The 25,242-nt window shown below is 33.5% G+C and overlaps 1 protein-coding gene across 6 annotated transcripts in view; it reads left to right on the top strand.

The window, feature by feature from the left end:
* The window catches only part of STAG2 (stromal antigen 2), a 141,215-nt gene that overhangs the window by 99,295 nt on the left and 16,678 nt on the right, over positions 1 to 25,242 (top strand). For all 6 annotated transcript variants that reach the window (XM_004762025.2, XM_004762026.3, XM_004762024.3 and 3 more), the window contains 15 exons: positions 347 to 458; positions 2,206 to 2,323; positions 2,985 to 3,088; positions 4,171 to 4,263; positions 4,408 to 4,497; positions 5,122 to 5,325; positions 6,943 to 7,013; positions 7,546 to 7,633; positions 7,723 to 7,803; positions 9,408 to 9,500; positions 12,444 to 12,618; positions 17,538 to 17,677; positions 19,571 to 19,672; positions 21,504 to 21,652; positions 23,273 to 23,401. In XM_004762025.2, coding sequence (XP_004762082.1) covers positions 347 to 458; positions 2,206 to 2,323; positions 2,985 to 3,088; positions 4,171 to 4,263; positions 4,408 to 4,497; positions 5,122 to 5,325; positions 6,943 to 7,013; positions 7,546 to 7,633; positions 7,723 to 7,803; positions 9,408 to 9,500; positions 12,444 to 12,618; positions 17,538 to 17,677; positions 19,571 to 19,672; positions 21,504 to 21,652; positions 23,273 to 23,401 — 1,749 coding nt within the window. The remainder of the gene's footprint in view (positions 1 to 346; positions 459 to 2,205; positions 2,324 to 2,984; positions 3,089 to 4,170; positions 4,264 to 4,407; positions 4,498 to 5,121; positions 5,326 to 6,942; positions 7,014 to 7,545; positions 7,634 to 7,722; positions 7,804 to 9,407; positions 9,501 to 12,443; positions 12,619 to 17,537; positions 17,678 to 19,570; positions 19,673 to 21,503; positions 21,653 to 23,272; positions 23,402 to 25,242) is intronic.

Below are 25,242 nucleotides of genomic sequence, written 5' to 3'. Positions count from 1 at the left end.
TCTCCTCCTTCCCTCTTCATGTCCCCCCCTCCCTTGCTTTTGTGCTCTTGTGTTTGCTCGCTTGCCCTCTCTCAAATAAATAAAATCTTTTAAAAAAAGAAAGAAGCCATAACTCCATGAAATTAACTGGAGAAGTTAATTGAAGAGGACTTAGAAGTACCATTAAGTATGAAATGAAAAGGATTTATAACTGTTATTTACTTGGGTATCATGTTGGAGAATACCTACCCAGGCCCCATTTACTCTCTTCTATTAGATGCTTAAATATAGAATCCAAACTGTTTTTTAAAATTAGGAAATAATGGGTTTTTTTTGTTTTAAAAGTTAATATTTTCCTTGATCATAGGCTCTTCAGTCGTAGAGATCCAGAGGACGATGGAATGATGAAAAGAAGGGGGCGACAAGGTCCAAATGCTAACCTTGTAAAGACATTGGTTTTTTTCTTTCTGGAAAGTGAGGTTAGTTGATGTTGTTCATTTTGTACTTAGGTTCAAAACAGTTTGGAGAAGGGGTTGAAATGACGTACATCTTAAAATCTTCCATATATCACAGTAAATCTTGGATAGAATAAAGTTGTACTCATTACACAAAATTTAGAGAAACATTCTTTTAGTAAGATGTTCAAATAGTGGGATTTAAGTATAGTACTAAGAGTATGAATTTTGGAGTCAGAAAGATCTTATTACCAATTTTGTTCTTCTACTTACTTGTGTAACTGGTTTAGTTGCTTAATCTTTCTAAGTCTCATTTTCTTTGTAAAAATGTGGATAATAATTTCTCAGGTAACATTGAGCTAATTCATGTAAAACTCTTCATTTTTCATGCAAAACTGTTAATATAGACCTTGCGCTTCGTTCTCAGTATTTGGTACCTGCTTTTTTAACTTTTGTTGAAGGTAGGGATTTACATTTAACCTCAGCTCTTCTAGGTTTCCCTCAGATTGAAAATTTGCCTGTTAACCAGAATTTGAGAGGATCCAACATACATTTTTCGTGTTCATGTTATGTATTACTCAGGCAGTTTTAGGGTCTTTTAATTAAATTTAAAAATTTTTTCTGTATATAGAAATATAGTTGGCTTTTGCATCTGTATCTTTCCTAAATTCACTTATTTTAGTAAGGTTTTAATAGATTCCTTGGGATTATCTATAATAATGCAAATAATGTTCAGTTTACTTCTTCCTTTCCTGTATTTATGCCATTTTCCCCTGGCCTTATTGAACTGATTAAGACATCCAGTAGAATGTTGAATAGAAGTGGTGAGAGTGGACATCTTTTGATTGTTCCTGATCTTAGGGGTAAAGCATTCAGTATTTCTACATTGTTATTTAGTTATAGGTCACATGGTGAGCCATGTGACCTATAACTAAATGTGACCATTTTCATGTGACCATGAAAATAACATGGTGTAGTTATTTATTTTGAGAATGTTTTCTTTTATCCCTTTTGTTGAGTTTTATCATGAATGATGTTGAATTCTGTCCAGTGCTTGTTCTGAGATGATTATTTTATTGAGATGAATATTTTATCCTTCATTATGTTAATATTTGAATAATGTTGACTAGTTTTTTTACTGTTGAACCAACCTTGAATTCCTAGGATAAAACCTACTTAGTCATGATCTGTTACCCTTTCTATATATTGCTGGTTTCACTTTGCTGAGTTTTTGAGGATACTCCCTCTTTGTTCATGTTAGATGTTGGCCTCCATATTTTTTTTATTGGTAATGTCTTTGATAGGTTTTGGTATCATTATAATGATAGTCCCTGGAAACAAGTTGGGAATCTGTAGGGCCTTTTAGTCTTCACAAAATGAAGAGAAATAATATGCTTATATATTGAATTGATAAGTAAATTTTTAAAAAATGTTTAAGTAACCGTAATTACTACCATTAAATTAAATTAACAATATGTTTTATAACTGAGTGTGGATAACTCATATAGTATTGAGTCCAAATAGGTGCTAAATATACATGCATATAATTTTTTCAGAATTAATTTTCTTGTTAACTATCCATAATAATTATTGTGAGTTTACTTATATTCAGCAAGCTAAGGCACTTTCTTCTTTGTTCTTTTTTCCATTTGACCTAAAAAACCAGATTACTGTTTGAGTTTGTACATGGTGCCAGCAAAGCTTCCATTCTTTTGAGTTGAGGCTAGTATGCTGTTTGTCTTAAGAGCTCATTGGTCTTTTTAAATTTTAGTTACATGAGCATGCGGCATACCTTGTGGATAGCATGTGGGACTGTGCTACCGAGCTACTGAAAGACTGGGAATGTATGAATAGCTTGTTGCTGGAGGAGCCGCTGAGTGGAGAAGAAGGTAAATGGATGTTTAATTATGGTGTTTTGTTACCTAGTCAGTTTTAAAAATAGAGTTTACTTACTCCATTTGTTTCTCTTTAATATTAAAAAGTAATTGAGAGTGCTTGCTTTGGCAGCACATACACTAAAAAGTAATGGAGGGGTGGTTAACTTAAACTGGTGGTTAACTTAACCTGGGTGGTTAAGTCGGTTGGGCATATGACTTTCTCAGGGTCCTTAGATTGGGCCTCGGGCTGTGTATGGAGTCTGCTTGAGATTCTTTCCCTTACGCTCTACTCTTCCCCTGCGTGAGTGTTTTTTTTCCCTCTCTCTCTCAAATAAATCTTTTAAAAAAAAGTAATTGAAAATCTACATGAGTAATTTTGTTTTCATATACATGAATATTATGAAGAAAAATGTAGTTGCTGTCAGTACTGAGTTGTTAAAAAAAATTTTGTGGTATCTCTGTTCATGTTTTCTTTGGTTAAATTGTGGACCAGTGGTACACAGATTTGTACTGTTCAGTAAAGTTTAATTCTCATCCTAGCTGTGATACAGTAATGGGATTTTCTTTAGTACATTAGGTCAGATTCTGTTACAGGCAGGATTGTTATGTAATACTTGTAAATAACATATAGGGAAAAAAAGAAAAAGGTTAATTCTTTCTGATTTTTTTTCAGCACTAACAGATAGACAAGAGAGTGCTCTGATTGAAATAATGCTTTGTACCATTAGACAAGCAGCTGAATGTCATCCCCCTGTGGGAAGAGGGACAGGAAAAAGGGTATGTTGGTATAGTTTTACTATTCTAAGGTGTACTTCTCCTTTTGATAGGATTTTTAAAATTTTTGCATATAACTGTAAAGCCAAATTATTGAATCTTAACATTTTATTTTTCAGATGATCTTTGCCCATACGTATATGTTAGACATAAATTTTAAAGCATTAACAATTTGGGAAATTTTGAGTTCCTTCCATGAGATACTTTGTTAGTTACTATAGAAGATAAAGTGATTGACTTCTCTCAAGATTTAATATAGTTTACCATTTTAGAATGGTGCATTTTTGCATTTTGGTTTACTTATAGGTTTGATTTTTCTTTTAATAAAAATGAGTTAAAACATAATTATTCATCAAAATGGAGAAATTTCTATTTCCTTGGATTATATTTTAATTCATCACTACAAAGTTCACATATATTTGTATTGTAGACCAATAATTTCACAACCTTTGAAACTTTTTGATTATGAGGCGTAAAAATACATGGTTTGTGACATAGTATACACCTATATATATGTGTGTTTGTGTATAATTGAAACAAAAGTTCTTCAAACAATACTTATGGTATGTGACACATTCTTTTTTATTTTGTTTTCTGTTTTTTTTTCCTTCTTTTTCTAATTGATGATAGAATTCATGCTATCCTAAGTGAATTCATGTTGAGTTCATAATCCATGCATCATGGCCTACAGCTTAGAATAGGCTGAAATGCTACTCAGTCCCATTATTGTATAAGCTCCTAAACTTTTCCTGTTCCTAACTGTTGCCTTATTTGTCTAATGGTAGCATTGGTTAGTTTAATTGGGTACTGATTTTGCCTCTAGAACTATTTAGAGGTTTTTTGTTGTTGTTCTTGTTTGTTTGTTTGTTTGTTTTTTGGTGCTGTTATTTTAGGTGGCTTTTAAAAAATACTGTGCAAGTTATTCTTTGTTACTTTTGGGTTTCATGTTTTACAGTAGAAATTTTAGTGTCCTTCATTTAAACTATAGTTTCATTACTTATTTTGTATGTCTTAACTTCAACTTGAGCACCTAACGGTGTTAGTAGGTTTAATAAATACTTAGAAGTATCATTGTGTTGCTTTAGGTGCTGACAGCGAAGGAGAAGAAGACCCAGTTGGATGACAGGACAAAAATCACTGAACTTTTTGCTGTGGCCCTTCCTCAGTTATTAGCTAAGGTAAGTTTGTATAATAGAAGAGTATTCATAAGAAATTAATGGATTTTTTTTTTTTTGGGAAATGTCAAACCGATTTTTATCATGATGTTTACTTAACATTATTGTGATGTTTTGACATGATTTATTTTTTTTTTTATTTCAAAGTATTCTATAGATGCAGAAAAGGTGACTAACTTGTTGCAGTTGCCTCAATATTTTGATTTGGAAATATATACCACTGGACGATTAGAAAAGGTACAATGTTTTCTCTGTATAAAAACAACCTTGAAGAACAACTACTAGTTTAGTTTGTCCCATCATATTGTTTCTTTATGTTTTTGAAACTTCTAATTTTAAAGGAAACCTACATTTTATATATCTTCTTTGTTTTTTATAAGTTGGATTTAGAGAATGGTATTAATGAGGCTTCCCTTTGATTCATACCCATACCCATGCCCTCATTCCTAGCCATTATTTGATTATATCTGAGAGATTTATGGAGATTGGGGATAGGTAAGTGGATAATAATTATAAAATGAAATCAGTTAATATTCAGTAAGTACTTTTACTGTGTTCCAGGAATGTAGATACTTACATAATATATCCAGGAATATAAATTCTTTGTATTAACATTCTTACCAAAGCCCTATGGGGTAGGTAATATTGTTCCCATTAAAGCTGAGGAAATAAGTATGATTGGGTCAGTGTATTTACTTACCACGACTAGGAAAACACACTGAAATGTATGCCCTACTTGTAGAGTTACTGTTTTTGAAGCTTTACACCAAGTGAGTATAGGCTTTCTGTGCCTATCATATGTACCTTAGTTTTTTCTAATATGTACCTTAGTTTTAATGAAAAAAAACTTTGATTTTGCAGCATTTGGATGCCTTATTACGACAGATCCGGAATATTGTAGAGAAGCACACAGATACAGATGTTTTGGAAGCATGTTCTAAAACTTACCATGCACTCTGTAATGAAGAGTTCACAATCTTCAACAGGGTAGATATTTCAAGAAGTCAATTGATAGATGAGTTGGCAGATAAATTTAACCGGCTTCTTGAAGATTTTCTGCAAGAGGTATATATTAAAAGTATTTTGTCAGTTGGGTCCCTCCCCTTTAATAACTGAATTAGTCACCATTCCTGGTGATAGTCCCTAGCAGTATGTTGAAAAATATTCAGATACTCTGTTCTTTGATTCATCATACTACTGTTACTCTTCCACCAAAATGGGAAGGTGGTAAGAATCTGTGACTTGGAGAAGGTAAAAGCAAAACTAATACCCCTTACACTTTTTTAACTTTAAAGAAATGATTTCAGATGTTACCAGGGTTTAGCAGAACTAGAGGCTGTTAGGCAGCACAGTGTAAATGAAACAGAAAAGGAGAGCTAGACTGTGGCTATCTAGCCTCAAAAAGTAGGCTGTTTCTTAACTGTTTTGGCAGTGTTAGTAAGGAAAGGTAATAATCTTTGATATTGTTAAGCCTTGATAAATTGCTGTTAGAGCCACTGTTGATTTTGTCATTTCCTGTGTTCTGTTCTGTTAATATTTCCAAAGAAAGTTAAAGTGTGGCACTCAAATACACTTTCAGTTTTCTTACTTTTATCTTTTTTGATTAAGGAGGGCACATGTTGTGATGAGCACTGGGTGTTGTATGCAACTACTGAATCATTGAATACTATATCAAATCTAATGATGTATAGTGGCTAACTGAACATAATAAAAAAGAAGTATGTACTTAACAGTTTAAGTGACTTGCATTAAAATAAAGTCATAATTCTCAATACATTTAGCCTTTTTCACATCAGTTTTGTCATTAATGTTGTAAAAATCATATGGACAATGTAATTTTCAGTTTTCTTTTTAATAGTTGCTTCTTAAGCTTTCTTTTTTGTGTAACAGTCCATGCTTTTACTAAGTTTGCTTAACTGGTAGTTTGTGGAAATAAGTTAATGTAAAGTGATCACATTCTTAGTTTAAAAATGTGATGGCTCTACTCTTGGCTAGATATGATTGTGATTAGGACAAGTTAATTTAAAATCAAGCAGTGGGTTAATTAAATTTATTAATGTAGAAAAACCATGTTTAGAAATAAGCATGTTTTGAGACTTGGGGTTCAGTACATTTGGTCGTGTTTAGAAAAATTTACAAGTTTCATGCAGTAAGATTCGTAAGTTTTTCAAAAACTTAAGTTACTCTCAATTGGAAAATTGATATCCAGGAAGGACTATGCATATCTACTCTTTATTCAGAAGGTTTTATCCAAATTGTTACTGGTCTGGTATGTCTTTCTTGGGCACTATGTTTCTTTCATTAAGGTTTTGTCTTTTAGGTGTTGTTTTTGTGATCTCTTGCTTAGCCTTTACTGTTTTTTTCTTTATAGTCCTAATACATTTTTTATTGTGAAAGACTAAATGTCTTCATAGTTTGGGTCAAGATTACTTCCAAAGAGAGGGGAGAATGTCATTCAGTGTTTATCTCTTGGGTGTAATGTACCTGTGATGATAACTGTGTTGATTCATTACTCCAGCCGTATTGCTTTAAATTTGGGCAGATCTAGGTATTGAATGACAGAGTTAATTTGTGGTATTAAGCTCTTCTTTCTTTTCAAGGTGTTATCACCAATGTGATAGTCTAAGATTTTTCACTTGGTGGTTATTAAGATTTAATGTTATATATAATTGATATTCATAGGGTGAAGAACCTGATGAAGATGATGCATATCAGGTATTGTCAACATTGAAGAGAATCACTGCTTTTCATAAGTAAGTTGAATTTTAATGTTCTGATTTCTTAAAACTGTTTCAAATTCAAAACCAACATGCATGTTTTAGTGTTATAATGTTATCAGTTCTGCTAGATTTCTTTTTTTAAAATATTTTTTTGAAAGATTTTATTTATTTGTTTGTCAGAGAGAGAGAGAGTACAAGCAGGAGGAGCAGCAGGCAGAGGGAGAAGCTGAGCAGGGAGCCCGATGCAGGGTTCTGTCCTAGGATGCTGGGATCATGACCTGAGCTGAAGGCAGATGCTTAACCAGCTGAGTCACCCAGGCATCCCAGTTCTGCTAGATTTCTTGTGCTTATATATAAAGAGTAGTGACAGAGTCATGTTTTGAAGTGAGAAGTAATTGATAGACTGTCAACCAGCATACTTAAAAAAAAAATACATTTTTTTGTTGTTCTGGGTGCATGTTACAAAGTTTGCTGTATTTACTTCGACAGCATTTTGTTAACATTCAAGTCCAGAATAAAAGTGATTAAGCTTAACTTTTAAATAAAACTTGATTCTTTTTTACAGTGCCCATGATCTTTCAAAGTGGGATTTGTTTGCTTGTAATTACAAACTGTTGAAAACCGGAATTGAAAATGGAGACATGCCTGAGCAGGTTTTTATTTATTTTCAAGTTACGTATTTAACTTTGAGAATGAATACTTGGGACTTTTTAGTTTTAACTGTATTCTCTTCTTTTTACAGATAGTTATTCATGCACTGCAGTGTACTCACTATGTAATCCTTTGGCAGCTTGCAAAGATAACTGAAAGCAGCTCTACAAAGGTTTGTGGTAGTCCAGTGGAGTTCTTATTATATTAAATATCATTAACTGTTTTCAGCAAACTTTCAGTGAGATCAATTTCGGTAAAGTCTTGCTTATTTCTAAACTACTGTTTAGACATGTGTACCATTAGAAAGTTATGTTTATAGTTTGATATATATTCAGTGAAAGAACATTAATATGTTTCAAGGTATGATTTTAAATTTAAAAAATTTCACATTTTAAGGTGGCATAATTTATATATTTTCATGTTCTCAAAAGTATTGAGAACATATAGAAATACAGATTTTTATAAATTATGACCAAGAGCTTTCGAAACAAGCTTACAGCTATTGGATTATATAAATTGATAACAAGCCAGCTGCTCCTAGATCTTCTTATGCCTCAGTATTGTTTTGGGATCACGTTTTTCATATGCAGGATCTTTCTACTGATACTCCAAATTCATTTTAAGTCACTTTGTTTAGTAATTGAACCAAAACAATATTGCCTTTTTTATCTGTAACTGACTGAGCCACCCTAGGTGCCCCTTGTCTTTTTTTATTTGTAAACTGGAAACTTAAAAAGATTATACTTGCTGTACATATAGCCGTAAATATTATTCAGGTACATTTTTATAGGTACTATGTAATATCTTGGAGATAGAGAATTCGTTGTTCATCGCTTTTTTTCCCTCAAAAACGATTGTCTTGATACTAAGTATCTTTTGTGTAAAATCACAGAATAATTTTAAATGCTTAGAATTTCTGTGAGCTTTTAAAGAGCAAGAAATGGGTATTTTCCCCTTGAAAAAGCAATTCAGTATTGTTGTTAGTGTATTTTTTGTCAGACAGCTAAGAAATTCATTTAACTCAATATCAAGCTTACAGCAGGAACAACAACCAAATTTGGTTGCTCATCTAAGTCAAAAGCATTGAAATAAAAACTAAAGTGGGAAAAGATTATATTTTGAGTAGAGGGGAAAGGGTGAAAATGAATGATACTAAATACAAAATTACTCTGAAGCTTGGTTAAGTTTTCTTTACCAAATCAATCAAGTTAAACCTGTTTTTAGGAAAAGATTTTATCATTTTAATACAAGTTTACAAGACGTTAAAATTTGTTTAAATTGGAGTAATACTAAAAAACTGATTTTTCCCATCTCTTTAAAAAGTACAACTGAAAGATGCTGTCTTTTTTATTAACTAATTTCTTCTGTTCATCAGTTGGCTATCCTTCAAATTACAAAACAAGGATGGAGCATTAATCTTTACTCTCTAAGCATTCTGAGGTAGTAGATTCATTAAAAGATAGCCATATACAGTCATATAGGTTTTCTCATTTTAAAGGACCCAGTCCACTTTGGATATTATGCAGTAATATACCTGTTATTTTTAAGCCTGTAGTTTGTTGTTGTTTTTTTTAAAAAAGGTCTAATTTGTTTTTTTTCTTTCTTATAAATGCTAAAGAATTTAATGTATAAGTGGAGTCAGTATAGTTAAATATATCATAATATTTTATGTAATTTGAAGTATGTTAAGTACTAAATGAGGTTTTTATACAGTTGTTCATGTTAAATGTTTTTTAATTTAACTTAATTTTTTAAATTCATGTTAAATTTTTTAAGGAGGATTTGCTGCGTTTAAAGAAACAGATGAGGGTTTTCTGTCAGATATGTCAGCATTACCTGACCAACGTGAATACTACTGTTAAGGAACAGGTTAGTAATTACCATAGGTAGCCATCTTTTGTAAGCATCCCTTAATAAATATCTGAATGAATACAAAAAATTTAAGTAATACTGAGGTTGAGCAAAGCAGAAATGTCTTATATCTGTCCATGTATATGATAGTCAAAAAAAAAGATTAATAATTTCATATAGAGTTTATAGATTGTATTATAGATTACCTTCATTGAAATTATTCTGTGTTATTATTTATGACTTGGTAAACAGGCCCATATATACAAATTAGATGTATGAAATTACATAAGTTATTCTTGAACTTAGCAAGTGCAAGTATGCCTCAGGGAGGGGAATGGGTCCACATGGTTTTGTCATCTCTGAGAATATTATCAGATAGATTGGACATTCCTGCCCATCCTGACTGTGCATATTATTTTTGTGTTATGTGGACTTTGTCTGAAATAAACATTTTAATCATTGCCCTGCCTTCAAAGTGTTACCTTCCTACTTCATATGCTCTCATTGTGGAAATACATTGTTAACTGCTGTCATAGGTAGGTTTCCCATCTGTAATATCAATTCTAATCCTGGGACTGAAAGCCTATTTAGTTTTAATTCCCTAATAGAGGATTAAGCTTTTTTGTACATTTGCTTTTTAAATGCTTCTATGGAGAAGACATTTTTATAATCATAAAAAATATTAATAGTGATACAGTCAAAGTGGTTATGGTGATTTCAAGGGTTTTTTTTTGACCATTTCATTCTGTTTAACCATTGCATATTGGGGGAGAGCCCCACCCGTCATCAGAAGTGCTATTTTTAACAGTTTGTGTTATGTTGGAGACTGTTTATTTTTTTTTTTTAATTTTTGGGGTTACTACTCATTTTAAATTAGGGTATACTTCTTTTTCTTTCTATTTTATTTTATTTCTTTTCAGTATTCCAGCATTCATAGTTTATGCATCTCACCCAATGCTCTATGCAGTATGTGCCCTCCATAATACCCACCACCAGGATCACCCAGCCCCCTGCCCCCCTCCCCTCCAAAACCCTCAGTTTGTTTCTCAGAGTCCATAGTCTCTCATGGTTCGTCTCCCCCTCCAATTTCCCCCAACTCACTTCTCTGTTCCATCTCCCAATGTCCTCCGCGTTACTCCTTATGCTCCACAAGTAAGTGAAACCATATGATACTTGACTCTCTCTGCTTGACTTATTTCACTCAGCATAGTCTCTTCCAGTCCCGTCCTTCTTAAAGCTACTATGAAAGCAGTTCAGATATGGTCATCCAGCTATAAAGCAATTAGTAAAGTCCTTCAACCTTTGTGAGTGTCCCTTGTCTGTGTTTTATTTTATTTTAAAGTATCAAAACTGATTTCAGTAAAATACATTTAGAGTTTTATAGTTAAAAATTCACATTCATTATCCAGCTGTTAATTTTATTTTTCTTCTTCCAACTCCCATTTGTCACTCCCATACCTGTATGCTTGGGCATAAATAAATTAGAAGATAATAAATGGCCAAGATCCAGTAACTGACTTCCACATTTTTCTTGCAAAAGTATGAAGTATATTCCTATAATTACTACATTGCTAAATTCTCCAGTGTTAAGTATGTAGTTTTGAATTGTAGAAATAAAGGATTTGGAAATTTAATTTTCATCTGTATAGTTCACATGAAAGGAACAAAAATTTCCGTATATAGTAAATTCAATTTAGAATTAAACTCTTACGATAGATTTTAGTGAGGTATACATTGATCCAAAATTAATAACATGAAGTATTCCTCTTTGTTTTCATATGCCACCAAGATATTGAGCGTAATATTCCCTATTAAAGTGTTAACATAATTTCTTATGGGTTATCATATGTGACCTCCTATTTAATCTGTTTTTCTGTCCTTGGCAATTAATTATTTGGTTATGAAATACCTTGTGTGTCAGTCTTCCTAAGAGCTTCCAGAAATTCTTGTCCTGGTCAATTCACTTGACCTGCCAGTTTACTTTTTTAGTCAATATCACCATGCTTATCACTCTTTTTTTCTTACCACGTATGTTGCGAAAGTTTTTGTAAACTCAGATATCCTGATGGGTGTAAATGACTACTATCATAGTAAAATGAGGAAAAACTGAAAGAAGTAAAAGCATAAAGTAAAAGAAAAAGAAGTAAATGTGGTTAGTTCTAAGAAGGTGAAAACATTATTGAGATCGGCTTTGTGCTCTGTGTTACCTGTCTTAGCAGTAACTTAAATGTAATTCCTTTAATATAATTCGCTATTGACTTTGTGACTGCTAAATTCTATTTTTGTTACCCATTCCCAAACAGATAATTAAAAATTTCCAGTTTTCTTCTGAATACTTTTACCATGTTTGAATCCATTTAAAACTCCTGGGAGAGTTTTTTATAAGCTTCTTGAGATACAACTTTGGCTTTATGTTTATTATGATATTATTGGATTTGTCAGATGAGTACCTAAGCAGGCACATAGTTTATTGTGTTTTTTTCCCCTACTTAATCACTACACATATTGAGAATGAGAGCATTTAAAAAGTACCAAGGACTTTGTGATCTCTATTCTGGGAGATAGTTGATCTCCTTGGTATGTTTTTGTCCTCTGTTATTCCCTATTTAGGGATGTATACCATGAGGTATTGTCATATAGTGGAGAGTGGGGTTTCGAGTCAGAAAACCTGAAGTTGAGTCCTGACTGCATGTTTTGGTAGTGTTAATGTATTGTACATAAGTCACTTAACGTTGCTGAAAATAATACTTAATGAAATTACCTTGCAGTTAGTAAAGCATGATTGCAAATACTAGAAATCATCTTTACAGAAATTTTATTCCTCAGGTCTAAAAACTTAAGAAAATACTATACACTGATTTTTCTTAGAAGTTGGGTTCTGTTTCTGTGTTAAGTATATGTTACTTGTGGCAGTTGGGGAGAAACCTTGGATTATAGCATGCTGTACTTTTTTTTTAATAGGCCTTCACTATTCTATGTGATATTCTGATGATCTTCAGCCATCAAATTATGTCAGGAGGGCGCGACATGTTAGAGCCATTAGTTTACACCCCTGATTCTTCATTGCAATCTGAGTTGCTCAGCTTCATTCTGGATCATGTCTTCATTGAACAGGATGATGATAACAACAGTGCAGGTAATTTTTTTGGCATCTTTTTGTTAAGTCTTTGCATCCACCATCAACTGAAGTAACAGTGATGTAAAGTGTTGCGATACTATATGATATTTTATTCTGAAAACATGAAACAAGTGCATGTTCCAGCACATTTATATTAATTTTTGTAATATTCTAAAAACATGGTGATATCTAAGGGCATAGGCTTTGGAGTCAGATCTTTGCTTCTCACTAGCCCAAGCCTATTTTTCTGATTTGTAGCTACCTTACAGAACTGTCTGAATTAATTGAGGAAAGTGACTTGTGCAGTGCCTGGGCATGAAATAGGTACTCAGTAAAATTTACTCCCTCTTCCCCTTAGTTATTGGTAATAACCAGTTTCCAGGTAGTTAGAGCAGAATAAAGTATTTCTTTAAGTGACATTTTTGTTGTATACTTCTGTAACACAGGTTTTCATATTTTGAGGGGGTTATTAAACTTTGTAATTTCTTAGTGTTAGAAGATGTCTGAAATTGTTCTGTAAATGTCTGGGGCAGTATAGAATGTTCACAGGAAAATAATCTCACCAGTCTTCCTTAGTGGTAAGTTACTCTTTCTTCCCTAATTACATACAACAGATGTCTTACTTAAATAAGAGGTCCTGGAAAAAAGTGTTGGGTGGCTTCTTTCTGGGTTTGGTCTTAATTTGAAGTTATACTTGAAGGACAATATAACATCATTATAGGGACACCTGGGTGGCTCAGTCAATTAAGCATCTGCCTTTGGCTCAGGTCATGATTCCAGGTTCCTGGGATTGAGTTCCACATTGGGCTCCTTGTCAGCAGGGCATCTGCTTCTCCCTCTGCCTGCTGCTCCCCCTGCTTCTGCTCACTCTCTCTGGTAAACAGACAAATAAGTAGATAAAAAAAATCTTTTAAAAAAATATAACATCAGTATATGTGAATCTCCATACATACACTAACGTACCACTGCAAATCAGATTCTAAATACATATAATTTTATTTTTATTATTTCTTTTTAAGATTTTATTATTTATTTGACAGACAGAGGTCACAAGTAGGCAGAGAAGCAGGCAGAGGGAGAGGAAGGGAAGCAGGCTTCGCTGCGGAGCAGAGAGCCCAATGGGGGGCTCGATCCCAGGACCCTGGGATCATGACCTGAGCCACCCAGGCGCCCCTAAATACATATAATTTTAAAAATGACTTGTAGCTTATTTTCAATAAGAACTTGTTATTAAGTATTTAAAATTTAGCCAGAAGAGAATTGAGAAACCTAGAGTAGCAAAAACAGTTGTCAAAAGTCTGTGTACTAAAGTTTATATACTTAAAGTTTTTTACCTTTTACTTGGAGTTGATGGTTTAGTTACACTTTTATTTTTAACATTTATTTGACATTTGTTGGTCAGGAAGTAGATGTTGTGGATATCAAAAAATGAGACAGTTCCTTTTAAGAATTCAAGTGCAGGGGCTACTGGGTGGCTCAGTGGGTTAAGCCTCTGCCTTCTTCTCAGGTCGTGATCCCAGGGTCCTGGGATCAAGCCCTGAATGGGACTCTCTGCTCAGCAGGGAGCCTGTTTCCCCTTCTCTTCCTGCTTGTGATATTTGTCTGTTAAATAAGTAGATAAAGTCTTCAAAAAAATTCAAGTGCAGGGCGCCTGGGTGGCTCAGTGGGTTAAGCCGCTGCCTTCGGCTCAGGTCATAATCTCAGGGTCCTGGGATCAAGTCCCGCATCAGGCTCTCTGCTCAGCAGGGAGCCTGCTTCCTCCTCTCTCTCCCTGCCTCTCTGCCTACTTGTGATCTTTCTCTGTCAAATAAATAATAAATAAAATCTTTAAAAAAACAAAATTCAAGTGCAAAAAATACCTGAACACAAATAATTATAATGCAGTTTGATAAGTAATAGAAGCATGTCCACATTGTTGTGGTCATGTAGAGGACCTATTAACTGGTCTGGCAGTCAAAACCTTGAAATAAGCTAGCATCTGGATTGGATACTAAAAGACCAGTAGGAGTTTTTAAAACTTCTTGGGAAAGCCTAGCTGCCTTCCAAAAATTGATACAAAACCAGTTTTCTTTTATAATCCTTTTGTTTTAGTTGGGGGACTGCCTCTGCTTCATTTACACCATAGAACTAGAATGAGAATAAGCTCGCCAATACTTCTGAATTTTCTAGGAGCTTCTTGAAATTATGCTCAGTCTTACCTTCTTGGACGTTTTTTTCCCCCCTATTTAAAAGTGAAATATATTCCAGTTTTTTTTTTAAATGTAAAATATAACATATTTGTCCATATCTGTCATCAGCATTTGTCAAATTTTGTTGTTAGCAATTTTTTTAGAGGGGGAATAAAGTATAGATACAGATGAAACCCTCAGTTGTATCCCTGTCCAATCCTATTATTTTTCCCTAGGGATAACTGCTATCCTGCATTGGTGTTATGCCTTTGCATTTTAATTTTACTATACCAGGAGTTTATGTATCTGTTAACAATATATAGTTTATTTTCTGTTGCTAGCTCCCATATAAATGGTATTATGTTGAACATTTTATTTTGCATCTTGCTTTTTTGCATTAACATTTTTGAAATTTGTCAGTGTTGACATATGGTTTAGCTTATTCATCTTGACTGCTGAATTATTATGTAATAATTAACCCTACTTTATCCTTTTTTCTTATAAAAAGATTTTATGTATTTGACAGAAAGCAAGAGAGCACAAGCAGGGGAGAGGGAGAAGCAGGCTTCCTGCTGAGCAGGGAGCCTGATGTGGGGCTGGATCCAGGTACCCTGGGATCATGACCTGAGCTAAAGGCAGATGCTTAATTGACTGAGCCACCTAGGTGCCCCACTTTACCCTTTTTAAAAGAGATTTTATTTATTCATATTAGAGCATGAGCAGAGAGGGGCAAAGGAGGAAAGTGGAAAAATCTGAAGAAGATTTTTCACCGAGTGCAGAGCCCCGTTGGGCTCAGTGGGGCTCGATTCCATGACTGTGAGACAATGACCTGAGCTGAAATCAAGGGTTGGATGCTTAACCAACTGAGCCACCCAGGCATGACTACTTTATCCAACTTTTTTCCACTTTTTCCCTATTATATAAATAGTGTACAATAAATGTCCTTAAACTTACCAGCTTGAGCACATGTGCAAAAGCTTTTCTAGTGCATACCTAAGAGTGGAATTGCCAGATTATATAGTCTTTGTGCATCTTAATTCTACCACGTGTTGTGAAAATACTCTCCAGAGTGGTTGTATTGTTTTGTTCTCCCACCAGCAGGGTGAGTTTCCATTGGTTTTCATTCTCATCTAACCCCTGGTGTTGTAGACCCATGGTTATTTATTTGATTTGTTAGCCCATGTACATTAGGTGAGAAAGAGAGAATGGAAGAGAATGCTTCTAGAGGCACTGATAACACAGAAAAATAAAGGCAATTGACATACATGAAAGGCCCAGTATGCTGGATACTTTTCTAACACTCTTTAATCCCCACAAGATAAAAGGTGGCTAGTTTTTGATGAGAAGTGAAAAAAACCCCAGAGTGCCTTGACTGGCTCATTCAGAAGAGCATGCAACTCTCGATTTCAGGGTCGTGAGTTAAAGCCCCATGTTGGGTTGTAGAGATTAACACACACTCATACACACACACCCCTACCTTAAAAGAAAAAGGCGAAAAAGAAAATGAAAATCAGAGCTCAAAAACTGGGTAATTAATATCTGGATAATTTAGTCTGTAGGGGAGAACCTCTACATATGTGTTCTTCTGAGAGTAGTACTGAACAGTGATTAGTAACAGTATTGTATAGAAATCCATTATAATCACAGAGACAATTAGAAAAAGTTTGTATGTTCAGGGTAATCTTCTGAAAGAGTAAACAAGATATTTTAGGTTTCTAAGCAAATGTCTTTGGGGTTCTGGAATCTGCACTTGCGATAAAATTTTTTCTTATGGTCTATCTTAAATTCCTAGTCTCAGAATTTGGTTTTAACTTAATAGCAGTTACTGAAGATTATCAGAGGTAGGGTAAAATAAACATTACATTTGTTTTAAAGAACATTCCTATTTTACAAATTATTTTTCTGATACTGGGAACCTTATATTGAAGACCTGACAGGGTATACCCCTACAGTTCACAAAGGAGGAAACATAAATGGCTAATAAATGTGCAAAAAATTTGAACTTCAATGCTAACCAAAGAAATGTAAATCAGAATAAGGTCTCTTTTAATAAGGAATTTTGTTGGTAAAGTTTGTTCAGAGGAAAATTCTTTACATAGCTTTTTGTATAACAGGCTTCATCACAATTTTGTTTGCAATATCAAATAATCAGTAGTAGTCTTTTGGCAGTACTTGGAAGCTATAGTCCGGCTTCCTTGACTACAAAGTTGGAAATAAGCCTATTTCCGTGATAACTCTGAATGTCAGCATCTAACATAATGGGTCAGGGCAGAAACATAAGAAGTTATCTTAAAAAGACAGAATAGTTCCTAGGTCAGACTTCATGAGTATATGTAATATATATAAAGTAAGTATGTGTCAGTGAGAGTTGGGGCTCAGGTGGGATGGGGTCATCCTTGGAAAGGAACACTGAAGATGCAGATCTCATTGGCAAGCAATCCTAGTAGGGAGGTGGATGATTGCCTTAGGCAGGCTAAGCCTGACTTCACTAAACATCAGTTCCTCTGACTCACTCAACTGGTTCCTGTTACATTTTCAATAAGCAGCCTTACGCTTACTCTTTGAGTTCGCAAAACTTTTGTGTATTGGGATTAATGGACTGGTCATTCACTGAGATATTAGGAGTGATTATAATTGGTATTTTATTTGAATGTGTTTACTGTATTTTTCAAATTCTCCAAAATAAAGGTATTTTATAGTAAGAATTAAAAAATACATATGGCTGAAGTAAAATACAGATGGCTTAATGTTTGTAACTTTTTTCCCCAGATGGTCAGCAGGAGGATGAAGCCAGTAAAATTGAAGCTCTGCACAAGAGGAGAAATTTACTTGCAGCGTTTTGTAAGCTAATTGTATATACTGTGGTGGAGATGAATACTGCTGCAGATATCTTCAAGCAGTATATGAAGGTAAAGTTGGAAAATGGACAGCAACTTATTTTTTATAATGCTTAAAAGAAAATGAATGTAACACTGGCTTTTATTTCTGATTGCCTTTGGATTTTTTAAATAGTAAATTACTTTTCTAGCATAAAATAAATTTCTTTTAAAATTTTAACATTTTTTGTAATATTACTTCGTTTTTCTAGTCTTCCATTAATGGACATTTTGAGTTTACTGAGTTCACTTCATTTAAAATATTGGAAATGTTTTGGGTTAACTATCACTGTTAGTCTTTATCTTTGTGGTGTAGTTTAAGACAATCGGATGGTGTTCCTCCTCTGCTTGATGTAGCATAAAAAGGGTATTGTTCTAGGATTCAGGAGACCTAGCCTTTAGTTTTGGCTTGGTTACTATGTAGCTCCTGACCTTGAGTAATTCAGTACCTGTTGTATCCTGCCTTTCTTCATCTGTTCCACTGTGATAACTAAGATTCCTTCAGGCTTTGAAAATCTGATTGGATTCACTGTGTGTTATTCACAGTCTTCATAAGTATCTGTGAGATTCTCTAATATTTAAATGGTAGTAGAAAAGATATTACTAATTATACTAATGAAATATAACTAAATATGATAAGATAGATTTTACTTGAGAAAGGATTAAAGAAAAACTAATTATGAATATAAACTTTTTTAAGTCCTTGCTGTCACCAGCTAAATATGTAATAAATTTGTCAAAAACCTAATTAATGAGTTCTCTCTTGAAATATTTTGCCACATGATAGAACTCTAACACCATCATAAATTACTCTGGGACTTAAGTTATTTGGCGTTACCATTTTTAGATTTTTAAGAAAAAAACTAAGGTTTGTGAAGTTGTTTCTGTGAGTTTTAAACTTTCTAGGCTTACGTATTATAAAGTCAATTTTTAAAAAAATTTATTTGACAGAAACCACAAGTAGTCAGAGAGGCAGACAGAGAGGAGGAAGCAGGCTCCCTGCTGAGCAGAGAGCCCGATGCGGGGCTCGATCCCAGGACCCTGAGATCATGACCTGAGCTGAAGGCAGAGGCTTCAACCCACTGAGCCACCCAAGCGCCCCTGTAAAGTCAATTTTATTAGTCTTAAGGGCATGGTTTCCTGTTATCTCTGAGAGTTGTTATGTTTTCATTTTGAAACAAGGTCTTAGATTATATTGTGACAACATAAATGTTGACACAGTGAGTTTTCTTTTAAGTAGTAACAGGCTGTTAGTTTCTTTTTTCTTCTTCTTCTTCTTCTTCTTCTTCTTTTTTTTTTTTTTTTTTGTTTGACAGAGAGAGAGAGACATCGAGAGAGGGAACACAAGCAGCGGGAGAGGGACAAACAGGCTTCCCGTTGAGCAAGGAGCCTGATGCGGGGCTTGATCCCAGGACCCTGGGATCATGACTCAAGCTGAAGGCAGCCACTTAATGACTGAGCCACCCAGGGGCCCCAGGCTGTTAGTTTCTATAAGCCAAATTAACAAAGTTGAAAACGGCACACGATCAACATGCCAGTTAACAATGAAATAGTTATAAAAGTAACTGATTATATTCATTGTCTTAGTAGTTCACAAAGAGCAGAAGAACTTTGTTTATGTCCTTTTTGTTACTTTTGAAAGTGTGTAGTGCCTGATTATATTGTTTTACTCCACACCTCCTTAAAACCGGTCTGGAGCTTAAGGTGATTAGATCTCAACTGTCTATTTTAGAATTTATTGGTGTTAGGGATTAATATGCTTAGAAATTCAAGTTTCAGTAACATTCTTTTCTCTGTTTGAACGCATAATTTTAGCCAAATAAGAATTTTGTAATATATGCTACTCACATGACTAACATAAAACTAGTCTTATTGTCCAGGAGTTTTAAGAAATAAAGCTCTAATTTGTACAAATTTCTTTTCTAGTATTATAATGACTATGGAGATATCATCAAAGAAACAATGAGTAAAACAAGGCAGATAGACAAAATTCAGTGTGCAAAGACCCTCATTCTCAGTTTGCAGCAGGTAAGTTATGAAGAGTATCAACTTTAGGCAAACGTAATTAATACCTAATACTTTTCAAGATAGCAAGTAGGAAACTGGGCAAAGGATGCAGTAGACAGTTCATAAAAATAGAAATGTAAGATTTTCAATCTAAGTATTAGACACTGTAAGCGAGATCATTTTTTGCTTTCAGACTGGTAAGATTAGCAAAACGTAACAGCTATCTAATGTTTGGGGGGAAATAGTACTGTCGGCATTATGTGTTGATGTAACCTTGGGAGGCAGTTCGGCAGTATATGTTAAAATATATAATGTGTTTGCCATTTGTGGCAGCAGTTCTACTTTTAAAATTTTATCCAAGGTAAAATTAGTGTAGATCTGTATTCACTAGTGTGTAAAGTTCACAACACATATTTTGAGAATAAAATTTAAAAGATTATAGTGTAGTATCCCTATAAAATTGTACTTATCTGTATATCTATCTGGAAAAATAATCACCAAAATTTTAGCTGTGGCTAACTTGCTCTGGTAGGGTTCAAGTGAATTTTACTTTTTTTCATTTTCATACTTATTTTAATGACCATTTATCAATCTTAATAATCAAACTGCAATACTCATTTTCATTTTGACAGTGGTGAGGTAGGTTTAGTTGCATAAAAATCATATGCTTAATATACTTCTGTCTTTGGAGACCAAATGCATGCAGAATATAACCTAACCTATTTCAATGTCATAAGTTTTCTTGTTTTTAAGAAATCTAGGTGTTAAAACTCTTAGTTCCATTTGCATACTTAGATATTCCTAATTAAAGTTAATAAAATTTAAAAGGTTTTGAAAGGTAACATTTAAATCGTATCCTATAAAATAATAGACTTTTGCTGTAGAACATTTAGAAAATACAAGAACTAGAAAAAAATACAACTTATTCTTGTTTTTCACTTAAATACATTTTTAGTTGTTAATAGCCTGTCTTTTTTTATGCCTATATGAAATCTTAAGTTTTATAGAAACTAAACCATATTGGGCATGCTATTTTGCAAGCCTGAATTTTTCATGTTATAAAACCATACTGCCTTCATGCAATTAAATACTTCCTTGAGCATTTTTAATGACTGTATAGTACTACATTTTATAGAGGGACCATGATTTAACCAAGATCTCTTGTTCAATGTTGAGGTCTTTTACCATCCTTGCTATTACAGATAACACTAAAACATTTTTGTACTTATGTATCATGCACAAATAATTATTATAATTCCTTTGAGTCAGTAATTAGAATTGCTTAGTCAAAGGACATGAGAGTTTTTACAGCTTCCAGTACAGATTCTCCCGTAGAAAGGTTATCTCCGTTTTTGTTTCTACGAGGTCAGAGTGCTCATTGTGTAATATTCTTAGCAGTAGTAGCCATTGTCTGTTAAAAACCTTGGCTCTTTGGTAGTTGAAAAATTGTATTTTGTTGCGCTTATTTATGATAGAAGTTCTTGATGTGAAAATGCATTATGTAAACATAGAGTAACAGCATAGTTGCCTAATAGTTGGGTGGGTTTCTTTTTTCTTTATATTTTTATATGCTGTTTTAAGATCCAGTTAACACCAGCCCAACAGAGTTGTGCCATAACCTTAAGAGTGTCTAATGTCCATAACTACCTCTGGTCAGAATATATAAAGGACTGTGGTTTTGTTCATTTGTATCATGGGATCTTTAAAAATCCAAGTTTTAGAATAAAAGGAAATGCCTCATTTATGAGCATCTGCTGTATTTTAAAGTAGAGAATAAGGGATTCTTAAAAGATGTTAGTAATCTGTAATTATAACAAAACTTCTTTAACATGCTTTCTTTCTTTCCAAATAGCTTTTTAATGAAATGATACAAGAAAACGGCTATAATTTTGATAGATCATCCTCAACATTTAGCGGCATAAAAGAGCTTGCTCGACGTTTTGCGTTAACTTTTGGACTTGATCAATTGAAAACAAGAGAGGCCATTGCTATGCTACACAAGTAATCTCCAAATATTTTATTCAGCTCTCCTCTTTTTTAATCATGAAATTTTTTTGTATTCTTTTGTTTAGAATAACCAAACTCAGTTGATACGTTATTTTTTTTTTTTCCACATCTCTGGCATATATCCTTTCTTGAGAACCAGTAATAATGTTATCTCCATTAACACATGTGTTGGGACTAAAACTTCTTTTATAGAAAGTCTTTGCTTTAATTAAAGCAATACAAAATCTTTATAAGTGATGTGAAGAAACACATATTTATTAGGTATTATAAAATCTCTTTTAACAGCTTTTATTATAATCTCACTGCTAGGTAGAGAAATTTTTGAGACTTGATGCAGTTTTTCTCTTTCTGGTTCTGTTTTCTATTTTGTAGTGACCTTTTCCCATGTTTTGAGCCACAGCCACCTTTCTGTATACATATATTCTTTGCCTTATCAATACTGGAAATGATCTGATTTTATTTGGGGCATGTAATTTACTGATAATCATACTTTCACATAATGAGCATATTTTAGAGTTTTAACATAACCAACACACAGATAATTTCTTAATTCTGGATGAAGAGCTTAGCCTCTGAGCCAACCAATTTTATGAAAGGTCTCTTGTTCGATCTGTGTCTCTTTTACTCCTGACTTATTTTTTTTAAAGATTTTATTTATTTATCAGAGAAAGAGAAAGAGCAGGCTTCCTGCTGAGCAAGGAGCCCAATGTGGGACTTATCCCAGGACCCTTGGGATCATGATCTGAGCCAAAGGCAGACGCTTAACCAACTGAGCGACCCAGGCATCACATACTTCTTACTTAATTATAAAAGTGTTAATTGTCTCCCTGCAGATGTTTTCCTGCTCTTTAAGTTAGTTCCATACCTTCCCCAACTTCAGTTTACTCTCTCCTTTCACGTTGCTCTGAAAGTCTCAAATTCCTTTTTATGCCTCTTAATACATTGGATGATAATAGGTAATATTTAAGGACCACACATTTAGTGATTAGTGATTATTTTGGGAAGGTAATATATTGTTTTCTTCATGGCGTAACCTTCCTTCTTTCCAGTTTCATCTGGATTTTTTTTTTTTTACACAGTTAATTTTCAGTATAGTATAAGAAGATACTATTGGGTTGTTGTCTTGATTAGAGGTATTTATTATTAAGTAAATATAGTTAAAATAGGCCCTGAGTGAAGTTTAAGTTTTAAATGTACTCTTTCATGGGTCACTACAAATAGTTTTTAATAATTATTTTTAAGTTAGTTTTCCTTTTATGTCTTGAAAAATATAGAAAATGTATTGATCATTACATGAGAGAATTTGGGCTATTTTCTATGGAGAAGAGAACCAAGGAAGGAAAGTAGATACACCAAACCACATTCAGAGTAAAGGCTTCTGTGTGTATGTGTGTACCTCTGTGTGTTTTTGTTTTGCTTTAAAGTAATAGTGACATAAAATGTAAATATATTTGCTCATTCTCACACTGTAGCCTCATTTTCTTTATTCCTCAGATTAAATACATAACAGAGGAAGTATCTTAGTAGTGGAATAAAACTGTAGAGAGAAATTTCCCAAGTTACCAAATTTGTATTGTAGTCTTTTTAATGTTTTTCTCTTTGTTACTGTTGCAGAGATGGCATAGAATTTGCTTTTAAAGAGCCTAACCCACAAGGAGAGAGCCATCCACCTTTAAATTTGGCATTTCTTGATATTTTGAGTGAATTTTCTTCTAAACTACTCCGACAAGACAAAAGAACGGTGTATGTATTTGCTAAAAATAATTGTATTTAATTTTGTTTTGAAATTCTTAAAGATGAATTGTTATACTCGGTTTTTCTCCTTTCTGCGCGCACACACAGATTAGAATTCAGGATTACATTAATGCACAAAAAATTTATGCTTCAGAAAATTTATGATTTAAGGATTATAACTATATCTTATGCATAATACTCCTTTTTAATTCTGTGTGTTCCCCTCACAGTGTAGTTGTGGCTTTAGAGGTGTAACTTGAATGCTTTATGTATCCTTCTCTGCATTCTTCACTTAGTCTAATGAAGGAGGGAACCTTTAACGGACAGTAATATTGGTAGTTCATCCAGGAGCATCTTAGTCTCTGTGCTGAGCTGTGAGTGCCCTGGAAAAGTAGGTTTCCTTTTTATCTTTTTTGCTTTAACTACTAGTCTTATCCTCAGCAGACCAGTTAGAATTCTTTTCTAGTGTAGTATCCTAAAATGGTGACTTACTTCTAAGAGAACCCAACTAATGGAATTAAACTCAAAATTCACTCCCCTGTTTGAGGTATAAAAGGGCAGGAGAATATGAATAACTCCTAGTATATGTACCGCTTCTGAAAGTCTACCAATATTTTGCATTTAAAGACTGTATACATTTTACATGAAATTCTGAAGCAGACAAAACTAATCTCTGGTGATAGAAATCACAATAGTGAATACTCTAAGTTTGGGATATCGAATGGGAAAAGGAACATAAGGTGTTTTGTAGGACTATTCTTTATCTTGATAGGTGTGTGGATTATATTACTGCATTTATTTGCAAAATGAGCCAACTGTACTCTTAATGTTCTGTGCATTTTATGCATTTTATTATATATAAATTTATCCCAATTAAGAACTAATGTTAACACTGTTAATCAGAGAAATATAAATTAAAACATTGAAAAACCATTTCTCACCTAGCAGATTAGCAAAAGTTAAGGCATCTTGATAGTCTGAAGTGTTGCCAAAGATGTGAAGCAAGAAACTTTTATTTATTTTTTTATTTTATTTTATTTTATTTATTTGAAAGAGAGTGAGATCACAAGTAGGCAGAGAGGCAGGCAGGCAGAGAGGGGGAAGCAGGCTCCCCGCTGAGCAGAGAGCCCAATGTGGGGCTCGATCCCAGGACCCTGAGATCATGACCTGAGCTGAAGGCAGAGGCTTAACCCACTGAGCCACCCAGGTGCCCCAGCAAGAAACTTTTATATATTGTTGGTGACTATAAAATTGTATAAGACCACTTTGTGGAGCTATTTGGCAATGTCTAGTAAAGTTTAAGATTCTCCCTATCTCATGATCTGGTAATTCTGTTCATAGGTAGATACCCTAGAGGAACTCTTACATGTGAGTACATGGAGAACCATAAAAGAATTTGACCATTGCATTGTTTGGGTAGAGGAAAGCTCAGAACAACATCTGTTAATTAGAAAATGAGATCAATAGAGTTTTGTACAGTGGAATATCATGAGCAGTCAAAATGGTTAGGTTTTTTTCAAAGTAAATATAATTCCTTAATGTTTTTAAACACTGAGTCATTCTTCAAATTTATGGTAGTTTCATGTCATAAATGACTTTTATTTCTACAGTTTGATTGAATTGGCTTTGAAACAAGAGTCACACATCCAAATTGATTATTCTGTCTTTAAAATGTTAAAAAAATTTTTCCAGCTTTATTGTGGTATAATTGACAAATAAAATTGTAATATATTTAAAGTGTACAACATGATGATTTCATATATGTATATATTATGAGAGGATCTCCCTGATCAAGTTATTAACACATCCAAAACCTCACATACTTATTCTGGCTTTTTTTTTTTTTTTTA

This window comes from Mustela putorius, unplaced genomic scaffold, assembly GCF_011764305.1.
Source record: "Mustela putorius furo isolate JIRA1106 unplaced genomic scaffold, ASM1176430v1.1 tig00003901_pilon_pilon_pilon, whole genome shotgun sequence".
NCBI classification, from domain to species: Eukaryota; Metazoa; Chordata; class Mammalia; order Carnivora; family Mustelidae; genus Mustela; species Mustela putorius.
This window is presented reverse-complemented; position numbering and strand designations above follow the sequence as displayed.